This window comes from Podospora bellae-mahoneyi (assembly GCF_035222275.1).
Source record: "Podospora bellae-mahoneyi strain CBS 112042 chromosome 1 map unlocalized CBS112042p_1, whole genome shotgun sequence".
NCBI lineage: Eukaryota > Fungi > Ascomycota > Sordariomycetes > Sordariales > Podosporaceae > Podospora > Podospora bellae-mahoneyi.
In genome coordinates, this window is record NW_026946359.1 from 665,146 (window position 1) to 679,470 (window position 14,325).

The window sequence follows — 14,325 nt, forward strand, 5'->3', positions numbered from 1 at the left end:
CATCCTCGTCGACCTCGCCAATCCGTTGCAGCCCCTTTTCTTTGTTGTCTGCCATCACAAAGGCAACCAATGCGGTTGGCCGAATGGGGGCATTTGGAGCAGCCCACATTTGTTTCCGAATCCCTCTTGTAGTCTCGACAAGTACATTGGGTTTCTTTGTCCCGCCGCCCAGAAGCGTCTGAAAACGGGAGGTTTTCCAACGAGCTCTTTGCTGGAGTGGTTTCATTGTTGACTTGGCCCCTGGCCAGTCCAGTCGCTGTCACCAAGACACAAATATGCTACCAGGGCCTTCTTGTATTTCCCAACCTTTCTTTTTCTGCCTCTTGCTCTGTCATCGATCGACAAGGGAGAGCGAGCTAGTCATTGCCGGCACGTTGCATCGACAGTGGCATCACAGGACAAGACGGCGACAACGGCGCAATGTCTGGTGATAGCATATCTGGGCGGAGGGATACCGATTACTCCCTGCTGCAAGTGCTTGACGAGTATGTGAAGCAAGATACCTGTCATCCAAAATTTGCCAAGTACTTCAGGGAATACATCACCGCGAATTGGCCCCATCCCTCACCGCCGGGAGCGCCAGAGGGCAGCGAGGAGTACGAGAAGTGGGTGAATGAGTGGAATGATTTCTTCGCCTACTGTGGCAGGATACTGCGCAATCCCGAACTCACCAAGTATAATTTCGGTAGCAGCGTTCTCAGACAAATCGAAAAGTACGACATCTACGACGACTGGTTTCCGGAAGAGGGCTTCGGGCCAACAGGCAAAGAATTTGACCCAATTCCGGAGGAATATCGCATCGGGTCTTCCAGGCCTGGGACTTCCGCCACGATCAGCTATATGACTCCTTCGACGCACGGGAGTCAGGCAAATCGAGGCTCGAGACGCCTCGAGCCCAAACAGTCCGTGGGTTCAAGTGATTCGAACGCAGAAACCACTCCTATCAATATGGTGCCACCTTCTGCAATGTCTTCAGGTCTTTCAGGAGAAGCTCCTGCGAGAAAACCTATCACAATGGACACGACTGGTGCTGATTCCACAATCAAGTCTTACGATCAGTATGGTAAGCAACAGCAGCCACTGGCAACACATCTCCAGGCGATGGTTGCCTACCTGGAAAATGGGGAGAGCCATGACCCTGGCTTTTCGGAGCGAATGAGCGACACTATCGACTATCTTCAGTGGTTGGGTTCCGGGAAGGATGCACGGAACCAGCTGCACAACGCAAGCGAGTTCACAAAGGCTGTCTATAAGAAAGCAATTGAGTTGATCGACGGCCATCTGAAGCGCGACAAGCAACGACGCATAGCCACTCCGGTTGCATTTACCGAGAGGCCAGTCAGCTTCGCTGCCACCAGATCCTCACGCCTGAACCACCTCACCAACCCCCGTGACTTTCCATTGCCCTCCAAGCGCGGCGTCCCGGACCACTCTCAGCTGCTACCCTACAACATCACGCCAGCGCCAGAGAAAAGGCCCATTCAGGGGGCCCTCCTTGAGCATCCAGAGCATTATGCCCAGTTTCTGGAGGATGAAGGGAAGATCTGGCTCCCGTACTCGGAAGACCTTGAAAAGCTGGATGACATGGAAATCCCCACCTCCGTGACCGCCGACGAGCTCGAAAACAACCTAGCGGTGATAGAGTCCGACATTTATGTGCAATACACCAAGGCTCAAGGAAACAGTGCGACATGGGAGAAGGGTGATCCCATCGGCTGGACGACCCACAGGACGGACGAAGCCGGAGTACGACACACATATATCTCAACCGGAGAGGACCCCAAAACCGGGAAAGAAACGCTGAACCTGATGGACCTCAGCGATCCAAAAGACTGGGCCTCAGTGAGGGGTGTCAGGCGAGCTGGTTTGCAGTTGATGCTTCGAAATCTTCGAACTAACGAAAACGACTTTGTCTACTATGATTCCGACAGCAATGGGCAGAGAGCGAGGAGGCTCGTGTTGCCCATTCCAGTCGCCACCATCCGGAAGGTCATGGAGAGAGCTAACGGGAAGCAATGGAAACCCCCAACACTCTTTGACGAGAAGCCGTTGGTTTGGAGCCATTGGGAGCCATTCCGCTTCACCGACAGATTCCAGGCGTACACTGAGGCCACCAAAGGAATGAAGGCAGTGGCTTATCAGACTGCCACAGAGCGCCATCTGCGTGACAGGTCTTGGGTCTCATTGCCCAAGAATGTCAAGACTGGCGGCCCATTTGTCTGGAGAGGACTGAGTCCCCAGGAACAGGCTGAAGAAGATCTCCTGAAAAGGTGTCTTGCGATCCGTGGTTATGTCGCCATGTGCTGGAACAGGGCCCCGCGACCGCTGCTGGCAAACATGATCCAGTTCCTGACAGCGGGGGACCCCAGCTCAGATGCCTTCCCTGAGCCCGAGGAGTTGGGTAAGATTGGCGAGATCACCTTTGGCGAGTCAGACTACAGACATACAGTCATCGACGGGACACGCCAGCGAGCAGGCATTCGCTTTATCGACGAAGAGGATATCTGGTGGCTCAAGGTCCTGGGAAGCGGCTGCGTCAACAAGAAGTCCTGGCCGGGCAAGATCTTCCCTGACGAGCCCAGGGAGACATACCGTCTCTTCCGCATCTTTGCCAAGAGGATTCTCCGGCTTTTGGAGGATCCCAACCCGGAAGGGATTCTCTATTCTTCTGCCAGCGTTGTGACGGTAGAGGACTTGCTCAAAGTCACCAACGCCGGCGCCAACGGAAAGGCGGCCGTCAACAAGCACGAGTTCTCGCCGTACGAAGCCTGCCAACATCTCGACCGCCTCGCCCAGACGGGCCACATTGACTTTGAGCTCGACCCGGCCTGCTACGGCACAGTCCGGCGCCCCGCCTACGATTTCTATCCCGAGCATCGGATAGTCTACGATGCGGCTGAGAAGAAAAGAGACACCCTCTTCCCCAGAAGCATCCGTCCGTGGGCAGACGTGTGCCTCGAACCCTACTCGGGCAAGACTAAAAGTCCTCCTCGCGTCCTCTACGCAGTCGACAATTTTTACCGCAGCCTCGCGTACCGGTTGGGTTTCACCATCTTCCACCTCCAAAAGAAGTCCGCGGCCCGAAAAAAGTCCTACATGAGCGTGAGGAACAAGCAACCGGTCCAATACGCCTGGCTGCACGACGCGATCAAAAAGTTCAACGCCGTCTACGACGAAACGGTGGAGGAGGAGCTCAGAGCCCGCCCCAACCCCCCGGCCCCGTACGGACACACCTGGAGGGACATTAAAGCCCTCGTTCAGGACACGGAGTTTGGCGAGGGCGGGCACACCAACCCTGCCAGCCACCCCATCATCCCTCACCGGGGCTACCTCAAGGACAACGCCTCCGCCATCCAGCACCTCCGCAACAAGATCATCCAGGAGGTCAGCGCGAACAACACCCTCCTTGCGCCTGCCAGGGCCAAAACGGTGATTAATCTGTCGACTGGCTTGCCAGAGGTCATCCTCACCCGGGGGGTATCGTGGAAGTTTGGGTCGTTGGTTGCCAGGCAGGAGAACTTTAGGAGGCAGTTTTTCAGTCTCAACCGGTGGCCGCTCGTTCTCCAGAGCGAGAAGACGCAGAAGAAGATCAAGAATGACGAGTGGCACGCTGACGGGGTCGATCCGAAGCAGGTGTTTGATCACCAGGCTGCCGATCCGATCCACGCGTTCTTCAGCAGGGAGAAGCTGAGGCCGTATGTGGAGGACCCGGTCAAGTACAGGGCTGGGCCGGCGGTTTTCCCGGTGGGGGATACGGCTTGGCAGAGGAAGAGGGTTGAGGAGCACATGACTGCTTTGGTTTATGAGTGTAAAGCTCCCCTTTTCTTTGTCGCAAACAAAATATGAGCAGTGAAGCTAATAATGTACAACACCAGCTATCGGCCTCAACGGAGCCGTTCCCAGAGGAGGCACCTTTAGGGAAAAGCTCAAGGACTTCTTCTTCAGGGAGCCGCTCCGGCCATATCTCAACGGCGCGGAGAAGCTGACCGAGTCCCAGCTGGAGGCCAGGTACGGCAAGCTGCCTGACGTGCCGCCGAATAGGGTGCCCAGGAGCTGGGCCACCGAGGTGCTGGTTGGTGAAAAGGTGGAGAACCGAAAGAGAAAGGTGGACGAGATTTTGGAGGCGAAGAAGCAGGAAGAGGAGGCGAGGAATCTGGCGAGGTACAAGAGAAGGAGGGTAGATGATCAGGTTGTTGGGACGAGGATGACGGGGGGCGTTTACTAGGGGAAGAGGAGGAGTAGGCTCATTTGTGTAGTTTGTCTTTTGTGAAAAAAGAAGAAAGACACATGCTTTAGTCATGGCGCGTCTCATATGGTAGGAAATTTAAACATCTTCATATCTTTCTTGTGGGCTTGTGCCAAGAGGGGGTTGCCCCTGAGCAGCCCCTGAATGGGCATGTCTCCCATGCGGTTGGTCAGGCAATCTGTATCTCTGAGTCATGGTAGGAATATTCAGAAAAGGTTATTTGATATTCGGGTGATGGTTCCTAGATTGCACGGCCAACTGACTCAGCCCTGCAACAACGGAAGCGGCTCCTGTCAACAAACACAAAGAGTTCAAATACAAGACAAATGAAAATTAGGTGTTGACACAAATACACAGGAGGCAAGAGCCATGGCACCATTGCCCAGAGTTCTAACCCTCCTGACCCATCCAGCCCCCTTTTTTACCACTCCGCTCGCTACCTTGCCGCCCTCTATGTTGTCCAGAAAAGAGCTGAAGAGAAGTGAGAACAGAAAAGGAAGTTCGTAGGTAGTAGTAGTGTACATGGCCCTTGTCCTGTTCCATCTGCCCCCGAAACTCATACTTCCGATGATGGGAGGGACGAAAACGTGGAAAAGGTTGCAACAGTAGTAGTTTTCAACCGAACATATTCGGCATAAAAATCTAATACCCCAAGTTTGCGCCATGCTGTCTCTCTCTCATCTCTATGCCCGATGGATTTTTTGTTTCCCTTCTCCGTTCCTTTGGTATCCCGTTCCCTTCTCTCTCTCTCTCCCTCTCTTGACCTGGCTGCTCGTAATCGTGACAAAACTCGCTCTCTCTCTCCCCTCGCCTCCTCTATACACCTCCCTGCGCTAAGAAAAAATAAAAAAGACCCTTTAGTGGTGAGCATCAGCCTTCTGGCCACCATGGTACCCGACAATCTTGAGTCTGCCAATCATCTCGCCCACGGTGAAGAAACCGAGGAGCTCGGCGACGAGGACGCCGCCGGCAGCGACTTGTGTCCTGGAGAGGTTGCGCACTTGCTGGGGGTTGAGGGACTTGGCGAGCTGGGAGAAGAAGGGGCCGGGGGTCTGGAGTTGCTTCCAGAGGTTCTGGAAGTATGTCTGGAAGGTAGAGACGGAGCTATATCGAATATCACATGTTAGCGGACCAGGGTTGTGTGTATGGCGGGGTTGATATGAGGAGAAAACGTACGGAGGAGACATGCTCTGGCCCCGGAAGACAATCTTGGCCACCTCGATGCCAACCTTGGTGTAGTAAACGAGGGCAGGGGTTTTGCCTGGGTGTAATATGTTAGTTATCTCGTGATATATTTCCTTGACGCCCAAGCATGCGCCCGAATTCCTTCAGCCCGGAGACATACTCTCAACAAAAGCAACAAGACGCCCAGTGGGCCCGCCAACCTTGCCCAGCGCACCCGAGACGTTCTTCGCAGCGTTGGTGATAGCAGGACCGGCAGCGGCAGTGACGCGAGAGAGACCCTCCTGGGCCTTGGCCGAGAGCTCAGCGGCTTGAGCTTGAGCCTTGGTGGCAGTCTGCTTGGCAGTTTCGGTGGCCTTTTGTGTAGCGGAGGACTCGAAACGGACCATCTGGCGGCCCATGGTGAGGGCGGACCGCCGTGAGAGGAGGGCGAAAGACATTTTGTGTGGCGAAAGAATGTGAAAAAGAAGGTCGATTCGGGTATCGGGGGGTTCGGCCGAGCGGTGCGAGTGAACGACGGCTCTGGGAATCGAGGAGGGCCAATTGGGGGGAGAGAGGGGTTGGACGGCGGCCGGATGAAGGTCGTGAAAAATCCGGGTTCGGGGTGGTTGTGCGTGGTGCCGGCCGTTGACGCTGGGTGGGTTTTGGTGGTTTGTTGTGGTGGCTTCCAACGAACGAAAGACGATATCGCGCAACTGGGAATAAAATGGGGCCCGCGGATGGAGAAAAATGGGAAGCTCCGGAACATTTCGAACTTCGGGCACTGGCCAGTTCCAACTTCTCGGCAAACTTGTCAGCCAATCAGCTGCCAGAATTGGTACTGAAGCTCGGACCATATCTTCTTAGCTACCGTCATTTTGTGCCTGTCTCGAGCTGTCAGTTGAAGCAACCACTTACACATACACTTTCATATGCATCCATTCTCATTTTCAGCCTTGTTATTGTTTCCTAATTCTTCGTGAGTTCTTATAAAATTCTTATACTATCCGACATACGTTCTTCACTTCCAACCTAATCCAAGCTCTGAATCTGCACCTTGATCGCCCCCGTCTTCGGATCACTCGCCGTATTAAACGCCTTCAGCGCCTCCTCCAGAGGAAACCTATGCGTAACCAACCTCGACATATCCAGCACCTTGCTCTGCACCAACCTAATCGCCCTCGGCCAGGTGTTGCTATACCGATACTGAAACTGCAAATCAACCTCCCTCACGCTCGCCCTCATAAACGGAATCTGAATCTCGTTCCTCCCCACCCCAATTACAAACACCTTGCCTCCAAACTTCATGGCCCAGATGGCCGCCCCAATCGAGCTCTCAACGCCGGTACACTCCAATGCAATCGCCGGCTCGATACCATTGAACCCCTCCTTGACAATCCTCTCCGCCTGCTGTTCCACGCTCAACCCAGGCTCAACCTTCACCGTCACCACCCCCGGCGCGATCTCTTTTGCAAACTTCAACCTCCCCTCATCAATATCCGTGATGACCAACGGACACGCCCCTGCCGCCTGGCAACAAAGCAGCGTAATCAACCCAATCGGCCCCGCCCCGCAAATCAACACCGGATCTCCCAGCCTCACACCCGCCCTCTGCATGCCAGCCAAAGCTACGCTCAGCGGCTCGAGCATCGCCCCGTCCTCATAGCTCATATCCCCAATCTTGTGGCACCAGACAGCCTTGTGGTTGACATACCGTCTTAACAAGCCTGCCACTGGGGGTGTAGACAGGAAGTCGACCTTCTCGCACCCATTGTATCTGCCGGTGAGGCAGGGCTCGCACTCGTTACAGATGACCTGGGGCTCGATGGCTACGCGGTCTCCGACTTGGAGGGTCTTGACGGAGGGGTGGACGGCGATGATCTCACCGGCGGATTCGTGACCGAGGACGTGGTCACAGGTTACGATCATGGGGCCAATACAGCCGTGCTTCCAGAAGTGGACGTCGGAGCTGGAGACGGTGACATGTCAGTATGAACTTGGTCCGGAAAGGGGGTGAGAAGAGAGGGCGAACTAACCCGCAGATACCCGTGCTTCTGATGGCAACTGTCACCTCCCCTTCTTTGAGCTCTGGGCTGCCTTGCTGGACGCTTTCCAAGCTTGGTTCGGCTGAGTCGATCCAGAGGTCATGGCCAGGGTTGGTGAAGACACCAATGTTGGCCTTGGAGGCCTTTACTTTTGTTGTTGTCGTCGTCGTCGACATCTTGTCTGTTTCCTGTCTGCTTACTTGACCCAAGTGAGTTTGTCAATAGCGATGATCGCGGGGTTGACAGCAACAGCTCTCTAAGCTATAAGAGCTGGTGCTCAGAAGAACAAAGATGGGACGGGACGGGAGAAACACAACACAAGGGGGACGCGAGTAAGTTTAACTTTCCCCAACCGTCAACTTATATAGTTCACCAAACGGAAGAATCCGAATACCGGATAAGAGTTGTAGGCAGGCAAAGGGTGTAATGGGACCTGCCGATCTCGCTACAACCCTCCATAGATACTTTACTACAAAAGCTCGCAAGGTGGGTTTGAAAAGGGAACCATCTATGTCACAAACCCAGCCGCCTGTGTGTTCATGTGGCACCTCCTCCACCTCCTCTTCCACCCCCCACGGTCCACGGTAGATGCAGCAGTTTTGACATCTGATCTGATGATGATGCCCCCCTTGGACAATCACAAAGCACTAGAAGCTAGCACGCCCAATGCACTTTTTCATTACGCCGCCGCGTCTCCTCCCCCCCACCACTGCACAACCTTACATTGGCACGGGAAAGAAACAAAAGAAAAGAATTGTTCTAGACGCATCAATGGCGGGTAATTCTCACCCACACCCAGGTCCTCTTTCGTTACCGAACCAATCCTTCGAGATGTAGGTTTGATGATGCAAAGTGATCAGAAGGGAAAGTAAAGCAAGGTAGCCATGTTCCCGGGAAGTGGGGTCCAAAAGATTCTCGGGGTTATGACTTCGGCCGCTTCAACACCGACGACGTTCTTGTTGCCAACGGGATGCCGTGGTGTGTGTCGGTCTACTGCAGTTCACGGTACGTCACCCCCCGCCATCCGCGCCAATCACCGGCCGTTCAACAACCATCAACCCTCTCGGGAGCGGCCGAAGGCCAAAAGCAACGGTTCTTGTTTACCCCCCCCCCGTGACCCGCTCCGTGGTTCGGGGGGGGTGGCTGGCTTGCTCCTCAATTGCCCAGACCATTTTTCCGCCTCGGCCTGTGTTCTTCCGCCTACCATCGAACGTAGATTGGAAATGTGGCTTTTGTTTGATCGTATTTACCAATGCTACCTCGACATGTGGTTTGAAACAATAATAATGAAAACCGAACATGGCAGTTGGCATTCTTCTTATCCGGCTCGGTCTGGATTGCCGGATACAACTTGGTCTTCCGGTCTGCCGAGACCGTTTGACTTTTGCCGTGATGTATTAAATCTTCCAGAATACAATAGATGACCCGTATACACTCCATCTCCTACACCGTATTTCCCACGTTGAGGATATTGTCCAACGAAATCAAATCCGTCCACAGAAATATGGAACCATGCCCGCCTAGATTTCCTCTCAAGTCTCCGCCAATTATGGATGCCCTTCGCATCTATTATCACCATATGCATGACTTTATGCATCTCCCCCCCCAAGAAAAAAAGCCAAGTTTGTGCAGCAAAATATCATGTAGATCGTCTCACGGCGTGCAGAGAGTTCCGAAATGTCGGGTCCGTCGTGCTCAGTCAGCTGCGGGGTATCTGTCGTAAAAGATGAAAAGAAAAAAAGTCGCTATGTTGTTGGTGTTTCCGATGCTGTTGTGAACTTGTGAGCTTCGTATCCGCCCCACTGGCTCCAATGGTTCTGATGTCATCAAGCCATGGCTATCACCACGTCCCCTAGGCATCGACCATAGGAGCAGCAAGCCTCTGGAGCGAGCTCGCCTTTGAGGATAAGGTCACGTTTTAGCTAAACAAAAGAGTTAGGCATGAGATTGGGGGGTGTATGAAGTGGGAAGACGTACATCTGGGCAGACAATTGGTCTTGCTACGGCCATGCTGCTTGCCACGATGGCCCAGACGGCGAGGAGAGAAGGAAGTCGCATCTTGACTGGTTGGACCGATTTGCTGGTACAATTAACGGGCGAAGAGACAAAAATCCAGTCGTCGTGAGCGCACAACAAATTTAAAAAAGAAGGCTGATCGCAATACGTAAGGAACCTGGGAAAGCTGAGAGAGTGGAACCGGCGAATGGGTCTCTTAAAGCAAGGCGAGATGCCGAAGCCGAAACAGATGGCTGTAGACTTCGTATCCTAGACTTGATAATTGTGAGAGCAACGATCAAAAAAAAGCGGTGCAGCACGGGAGCGGTCTGGAGCTTAATACGAGGAATCAGACGATAAGAGAGCAAAGGTGCAGTGCTCGTAGGCTGGATATGGCCACTCGGCGTTTCTCTTTTGGAAACATGGGCTTCATCCTGTCGTCTTGCTCATGGAGAACAGTTTGAGTCTTTGACTTGATGAAGAGGCACAGTGACAATCGGAGTGGACATTACAGTCGGACTCAGCCCTTGTCATGAACTGAGAAAGCGAGCTCGCTCAAGGCTGTTTTCTCAGTCAGTGACAAGGTTAATCCGATTGGGGTTTGTATGCAATGCAAATGTCTCAACTCTGCAAGCCGTCGGTAACTGCGAGAAACTTCGCCGCTTCCTACTGGTCTCATGGAATCCTGTCGAGTACGCCGTGTCGGTCGCCGAGCGGGAGGGACGGCGAAGCATTAAGACGACATTATGCTATGCGTGAAGGCCGCAGTGGTGGAGTGTGGGGAAATCATGGCTCCAGCTGGGCTGAGAATAGTCTTTATCTCCATGTCTCAGAGCCTGCCAATGAGAATGTTAGGAATACTGCTGTACTGCTGGTGGCTGTCATAATCTAGGGATTTCGTTCAGCTCCGAGTTGCGATGAGGAATCGATGGCCTTGGAAGTGAATCCAGCCTTCTGCCGAGTTTGTTGGGCGTGAAGCTCAGAGAAGGGAAATGCAAATAGTATCGATACAGAAAAGGAACTGAAAAGCGTGGCAAGGGGAAAGCCACAGTGTTGATTCCGTGTTTGTAACATGACAAACGAATGGGTGCTCGTTTCAAGTTGCTGAGGAGAATGGAACTTAAAGTTCGAGAAAATACGAAACTAAGCCACAGACCCCGCGAGATGGGTATAGCGGCTAGAACCGGAGGAAACGGCGCGATAATATTGAGAGCCTCGGTCATCAAACTCTCTTGAAAAGAAATTATACAGATGCATCCTGAAAGAGTTTCTGAAAGTTGCTTTCTGGGTAGGAAGATATCAGTTTAAAGGGTAGGGTTGGGTGCATTTTCTCTTTGCGGCATGTGAAATCACCCCGCCTCGCATGGAGCACAGGCCACCTCAGCCTGAGCTTCAGCCACACAATGACGTTGTCGATTCCAGCCCTGGTTAGGGAAGCTTCCAGCTTGGAAAGGCCCACGTCACACCTGTCAGTCCACCAGCTGGAGCTTCCGTTCTTAAAAACAACAAAGCTGTCCGGATCTGTCCACTACAATCAACGACAGGAATACTCGACGTTATACTTTTTTCCTACAGTGACTGAGATAACCACCAAGACTACATCAGCGCCGCCAAAATGACGCTCTACTACACCTTGGTATGCCCCTCTAGCTGGCTACTACAGCAGCGCTTTTGATCTGGGATCTGGGCTAACATCGCCAAAGGTCTTTATGCTACTAGTAGCAGAGATGGCCTTGTTCATGCTCTTGGTCGTCCCACTGCCATTTACGATGCGCAGGAAGCTCTTTACGTATGTTTCTATCCAGCTCACCTCTTATCGGCCGAAGTATAGCTAACCTCTGATTTCCCAGCTTCATTTCCGAGAATCCGATTGTCGCAAAAGTACAATACTGGCTCAAGATCACCTTTGTCTTCATCCTCATCCTGTTCATCGACAGCGTAAATCGTGTTTACCGCGTCCAGGTCGAACTTGCCGCCGCAACTGAGGGTAACAATGGACAGAGCGCGTACGTCTATTATACCCCACTTATCCTATTTTTCTGTGCCCCCCAGACACTAATCAAGTCAGGAGCAGAACTGCCATAATGGGACACGAGCGTCTCGAAGTCCAGGCCCGCAAGTTTTACTCGCAGCGCAACATGTACCTCTGCGGCTTCACACTCTTCTTGTCCCTCATCCTCAACCGCACCTACATCATGATCCTCGAGACGCTCCGCCTGGAGGAGAAGATCAAGCTGTACGAGGGCTCCGAGAAGAACACCAAGCAAGCCGAGAAGCTCGCACAGGCTGGTGATGCTGGTGAGATTGCGCGGTTGAAGAGGGAGATCAAGCTTCGTGATCAAGACATTGCTACCCTCAAGAAGCAGTCCGAGGGTTTGCACAGGGAGTATGACGAGTTGGCTGAGAGATATGGTGCCACGCAGGAGAATGGCAAGCTTTCCAAGAAGGACAAATAGGATCTGAACCTTTGGGAGGGGGTGGAGAACCTTGACTCTGGTGCCGCTTCTGGTGTTGGGAAGGCATCGGGATCGTCGGGGTTGTTTAAGGAGGATGAGAGTGAAACGGAGGTGCGGTTGCGGAGGGCAGGGTCGGAAAATATTTGGTCTCCTTAGAGATAGGGAGATTGTGTAAGAGAAGGAATGGATGATGTGACTGAAAAGTGTGTATGGTTTTGAGGGAGTTGGGCTAGGGGCTTTTTCTTACCTACGTGTATTCATTAATGGCGAACTTTCATGATTGTTTTACTCTGTATGGGACATTTACTTGATTACCAAACACACATTGACGGAGAGATACTTGGTTGCACTGTGTTTGGTCAAGACTGGAAAAGTCTTGTGCAATGCGAATAGCACTGGTCAGGTATTTCAACACGAAGCACATAACCCTATCCTGGGACACGGCGATCCATATGCATGCCTGTGGCTGTGGCTTTCTCAAGAGCTTTCACATCGGTAATATTTGGAAGGGAAACTTGTGGATGTGCAGAAAACCCAGTGTCTTTTCTCTATATCTATATACAACAAACACCAAGGAAAAAAGGCCCAACCAGGGCTGTCTATAACTATGCAAGCCCAAGAAATGCTAACAATCCGTCCACAAAGTCCTTTACCACCCAAAATAGTTTCCCTCCTGTCCCACTTTTTCCCTTTCTCTATAAAGTAGTTGATTTTGTTTATACAAGAGGTTTTGTTACAATATATACATACACACCGCCCCTTTCCCCACATGGTGGTGGTGACATGCAAGTAGTAGTACTCAATACATGTCATACAAGTCGGGGAACAAGATCCCGTTCGCCATGGCGAGCACCTCCCTCTCAAAATCCGTATCCGCCTCCTCCTCGTCCCAAGGCAGCAGGCCCATCGCCCGAAGCCCTTCCTCCCCGCCGGCGTCGCTTATTTCTTGGACGCCTGGACGGCCAATGTAGTGTGCTTCTCCCCTGCCGTGACCGCTCCCGTAGCCGCACCCGTCAAAGAAATCTGGGCCGGGGCAGCCGAGGAGAAAAGATTTCCGCTGGCGGGAGAGGTAGAGGGCGTTTGTTTGGGTTAGGGGCACGCAGGGGAGGTACATCACGCTTGCTGAGGGGGTCGGGGAGGAAGAGGTGATGGAGTGGATGAGGTCGGGGTGCCAGATTAGGTAGTCGCCTGGGGAGAGGTCGGGGATGTCGATTAGAGAGCGGCGGAGCTGGAGGTGGGGGTGGATGGACGAGTTTATTTCCTGGGCGTAGGAGGGGAGGGCGCCGTGGAGGATGGAGTTTGTGGGTGTGAATGCCCAGTTTTTTGATTCCGGGGAGGAGGAGGAAGAAGAAGAGGGGGAGAAGAAAGGGCGGAGGAGGAAGTAAGCTGTTGCGTGCTTGAGCAAAGGACAGACGCGCATGGAGGAGGGCCCCGGCGATAAGGCGAGCCAGCCTTGGTACATCCTGAAGATGGAGCATGCGCCGGCTTTGTGGTAGAGGTCCGAGGTTACTGTCAGACGGGTGCTGCTCTGTACGTGAGGTTAGTGGTGGTGCAAGAAATGATGGAACGCGGTAATTGACGAACCTCCCATGGGTTGTAATCTTCCCATTGCCCCTGGAATATCTCATTGTAGGTGCCTGCCCTTCCATACCCGTCCGTCTCCCATCTTTCCACACTGCCGCCATCAATATGAGCTGCCGCGGGGGACCTCGTGTCTGCCGTCTTTTGACCTGTCCTGATTCGGTCGGCATAAGTGATCGGGAAATTCGTGGTCACCCTCGCCTTTGGATCTTTCGAAGTCCATAACCCCATGGCAAAACGTTGAGCTTCCAAGACATTGGGGTGTCCCCTTGCCTTGATCTGAGCTGCACTCCAATACAGTTCCTGTAGGTCAGATTCCTGAGGAGTCCTTGGCCTTTTCTCTGCATTTTCGTCAAGATACCCCATAGCTCCTTGGTACAAGTCCTCCGCAGTATGCCGTGGTATCACATTGCGTATGATAGCAACGCCTCTCTGTCGAAGGCCTTCCCGGAAGACCCCGGCCACCCCGGGTTTCTTGATGTTGGAAAAGTCGATGGTGGGGACAGCTTGTGACCCCAAAGATGATACAAGATCAACCTCGTCCGAGAGGCTCTGTATCAGGCGCTGCCATGAGGGCACAAGTGTCGATTCCTTTCCGGATACTAATCTTTCCTTCAGGACACTAAACCGCCGCGGGAGGGGTATTGGCTCGGAGGATGATCGTGAAAGCATCTCATCCTTTCTCGACGGGGGTGAATGGCTCGAGGAGACTGGGGAGATCGGAAGAGGCCCTATAGAAATGGCCATGTCGGGGGATGCGCGCGAATAACATAGCAACACGGGAGGAGGTGCAGCTACAATTCAGGAGCGCATATTGGATGCAGGAAACAGTGGGAAGGAC

The 14,325-nt window shown here is 53.1% G+C and overlaps 6 protein-coding genes across 6 annotated transcripts; 2 read left to right on the forward strand and 4 right to left on the reverse strand.

Moving 5' to 3' along the window:
* Positions 1-242: 242 nt before the first annotated feature.
* Positions 243-4,397, forward strand: QC761_102470 (uncharacterized protein). The gene is made up of 2 exons (XM_062873491.1): positions 243-3,808; positions 3,876-4,397. Exons 1-2 carry the CDS (start codon positions 421-423, stop codon positions 4,223-4,225), a joined length of 3,738 nt encoding a protein of 1,245 aa, XP_062736527.1. The 5' UTR covers positions 243-420; the 3' UTR covers positions 4,226-4,397.
* A 187-nt stretch (positions 4,398-4,584) lies between these two features.
* ATP20 (ATP synthase subunit G atp20) lies at positions 4,585-6,162 on the reverse strand. The gene is made up of 3 exons (XM_062873492.1): positions 5,592-6,162; positions 5,423-5,507; positions 4,585-5,350 (listed from the first exon to the last, which is right to left on the reverse strand). The coding sequence occupies exons 1-3, from the start codon at positions 5,866-5,868 to the stop codon at positions 5,104-5,106; spliced, it is 609 nt and encodes a 202-aa protein (XP_062736528.1). The 5' UTR covers positions 5,869-6,162; the 3' UTR covers positions 4,585-5,103.
* A 209-nt stretch (positions 6,163-6,371) lies between these two features.
* lad1 (L-arabinitol 4-dehydrogenase) lies at positions 6,372-7,628 on the reverse strand (the record flags this gene model as incomplete). Its single annotated transcript, XM_062873493.1, has 2 exons — positions 6,372-7,376; positions 7,444-7,628. The coding sequence occupies 2 exons, from the start codon at positions 7,626-7,628 to the stop codon at positions 6,440-6,442; spliced, it is 1,122 nt and encodes a 373-aa protein (XP_062736529.1). The 3' UTR covers positions 6,372-6,439.
* Positions 7,629-9,278: 1,650 nt separating this feature from the next.
* Positions 9,279-10,181, reverse strand: QC761_102495 (uncharacterized protein; the record flags this gene model as incomplete). The annotated part of the gene is made up of 3 exons (XM_062873494.1): positions 9,279-9,374; positions 9,430-9,515; positions 10,118-10,181. 3 exons carry the CDS (start codon positions 10,179-10,181, stop codon positions 9,279-9,281), a joined length of 246 nt encoding a protein of 81 aa, XP_062736530.1.
* Positions 10,182-10,899: 718 nt separating this feature from the next.
* YET3 (Endoplasmic reticulum transmembrane protein 3) lies at positions 10,900-12,171 on the forward strand. Its single transcript, XM_062873495.1, has 4 exons — positions 10,900-11,083; positions 11,151-11,236; positions 11,298-11,453; positions 11,522-12,171. The coding sequence occupies exons 1-4, from the start codon at positions 11,063-11,065 to the stop codon at positions 11,901-11,903; spliced, it is 645 nt and encodes a 214-aa protein (XP_062736531.1). The 5' UTR covers positions 10,900-11,062; the 3' UTR covers positions 11,904-12,171.
* Positions 12,172-12,427: 256 nt separating this feature from the next.
* On the reverse strand, positions 12,428-14,231 carry QC761_102510 (uncharacterized protein; the record flags this gene model as incomplete). Its single annotated transcript, XM_062873496.1, has 2 exons — positions 12,428-13,431; positions 13,488-14,231. The coding sequence occupies 2 exons, from the start codon at positions 14,229-14,231 to the stop codon at positions 12,703-12,705; spliced, it is 1,473 nt and encodes a 490-aa protein (XP_062736532.1). The 3' UTR covers positions 12,428-12,702.
* Positions 14,232-14,325: the final 94 nt, after the last annotated feature.

Excerpts from the sequence above, each read along its gene's own strand:
- YET3 (XM_062873495.1), top strand. The coding sequence starts at position 11,063 with ATGACGCTCTACTACACCTTG. Across the intron at positions 11,084-11,150 it reads TGACGCTCTACTACACCTTG|GTCTTTATGCTACTAGTAGC; the intron begins GTATGCCCCTCT and ends ACATCGCCAAAG. Across the intron at positions 11,237-11,297 it reads ATGCGCAGGAAGCTCTTTAC|CTTCATTTCCGAGAATCCGA; the intron begins GTATGTTTCTAT and ends CTGATTTCCCAG.
- ATP20 (XM_062873492.1), bottom strand. The coding sequence starts at position 5,868 with ATGTCTTTCGCCCTCCTCTCACGGCGGTCCGCCCTCACCATGGGCCGC. Across the intron at positions 5,508-5,591 it reads TCTTGTTGCTTTTGTTGAGA|GCAAAACCCCTGCCCTCGTT; the intron begins GTATGTCTCCGG and ends TATTACACCCAG. Across the intron at positions 5,351-5,422 it reads GGCCAGAGCATGTCTCCTCC|CTCCGTCTCTACCTTCCAGA; the intron begins GTACGTTTTCTC and ends TATTCGATATAG.
- QC761_102470 (XM_062873491.1), top strand. The coding sequence starts at position 421 with ATGTCTGGTGATAGCATATCTGGGCGGAGGGATACCGATTACTCCCTG. Across the intron at positions 3,809-3,875 it reads GACTGCTTTGGTTTATGAGT|CTATCGGCCTCAACGGAGCC; the intron begins GTAAAGCTCCCC and ends GTACAACACCAG.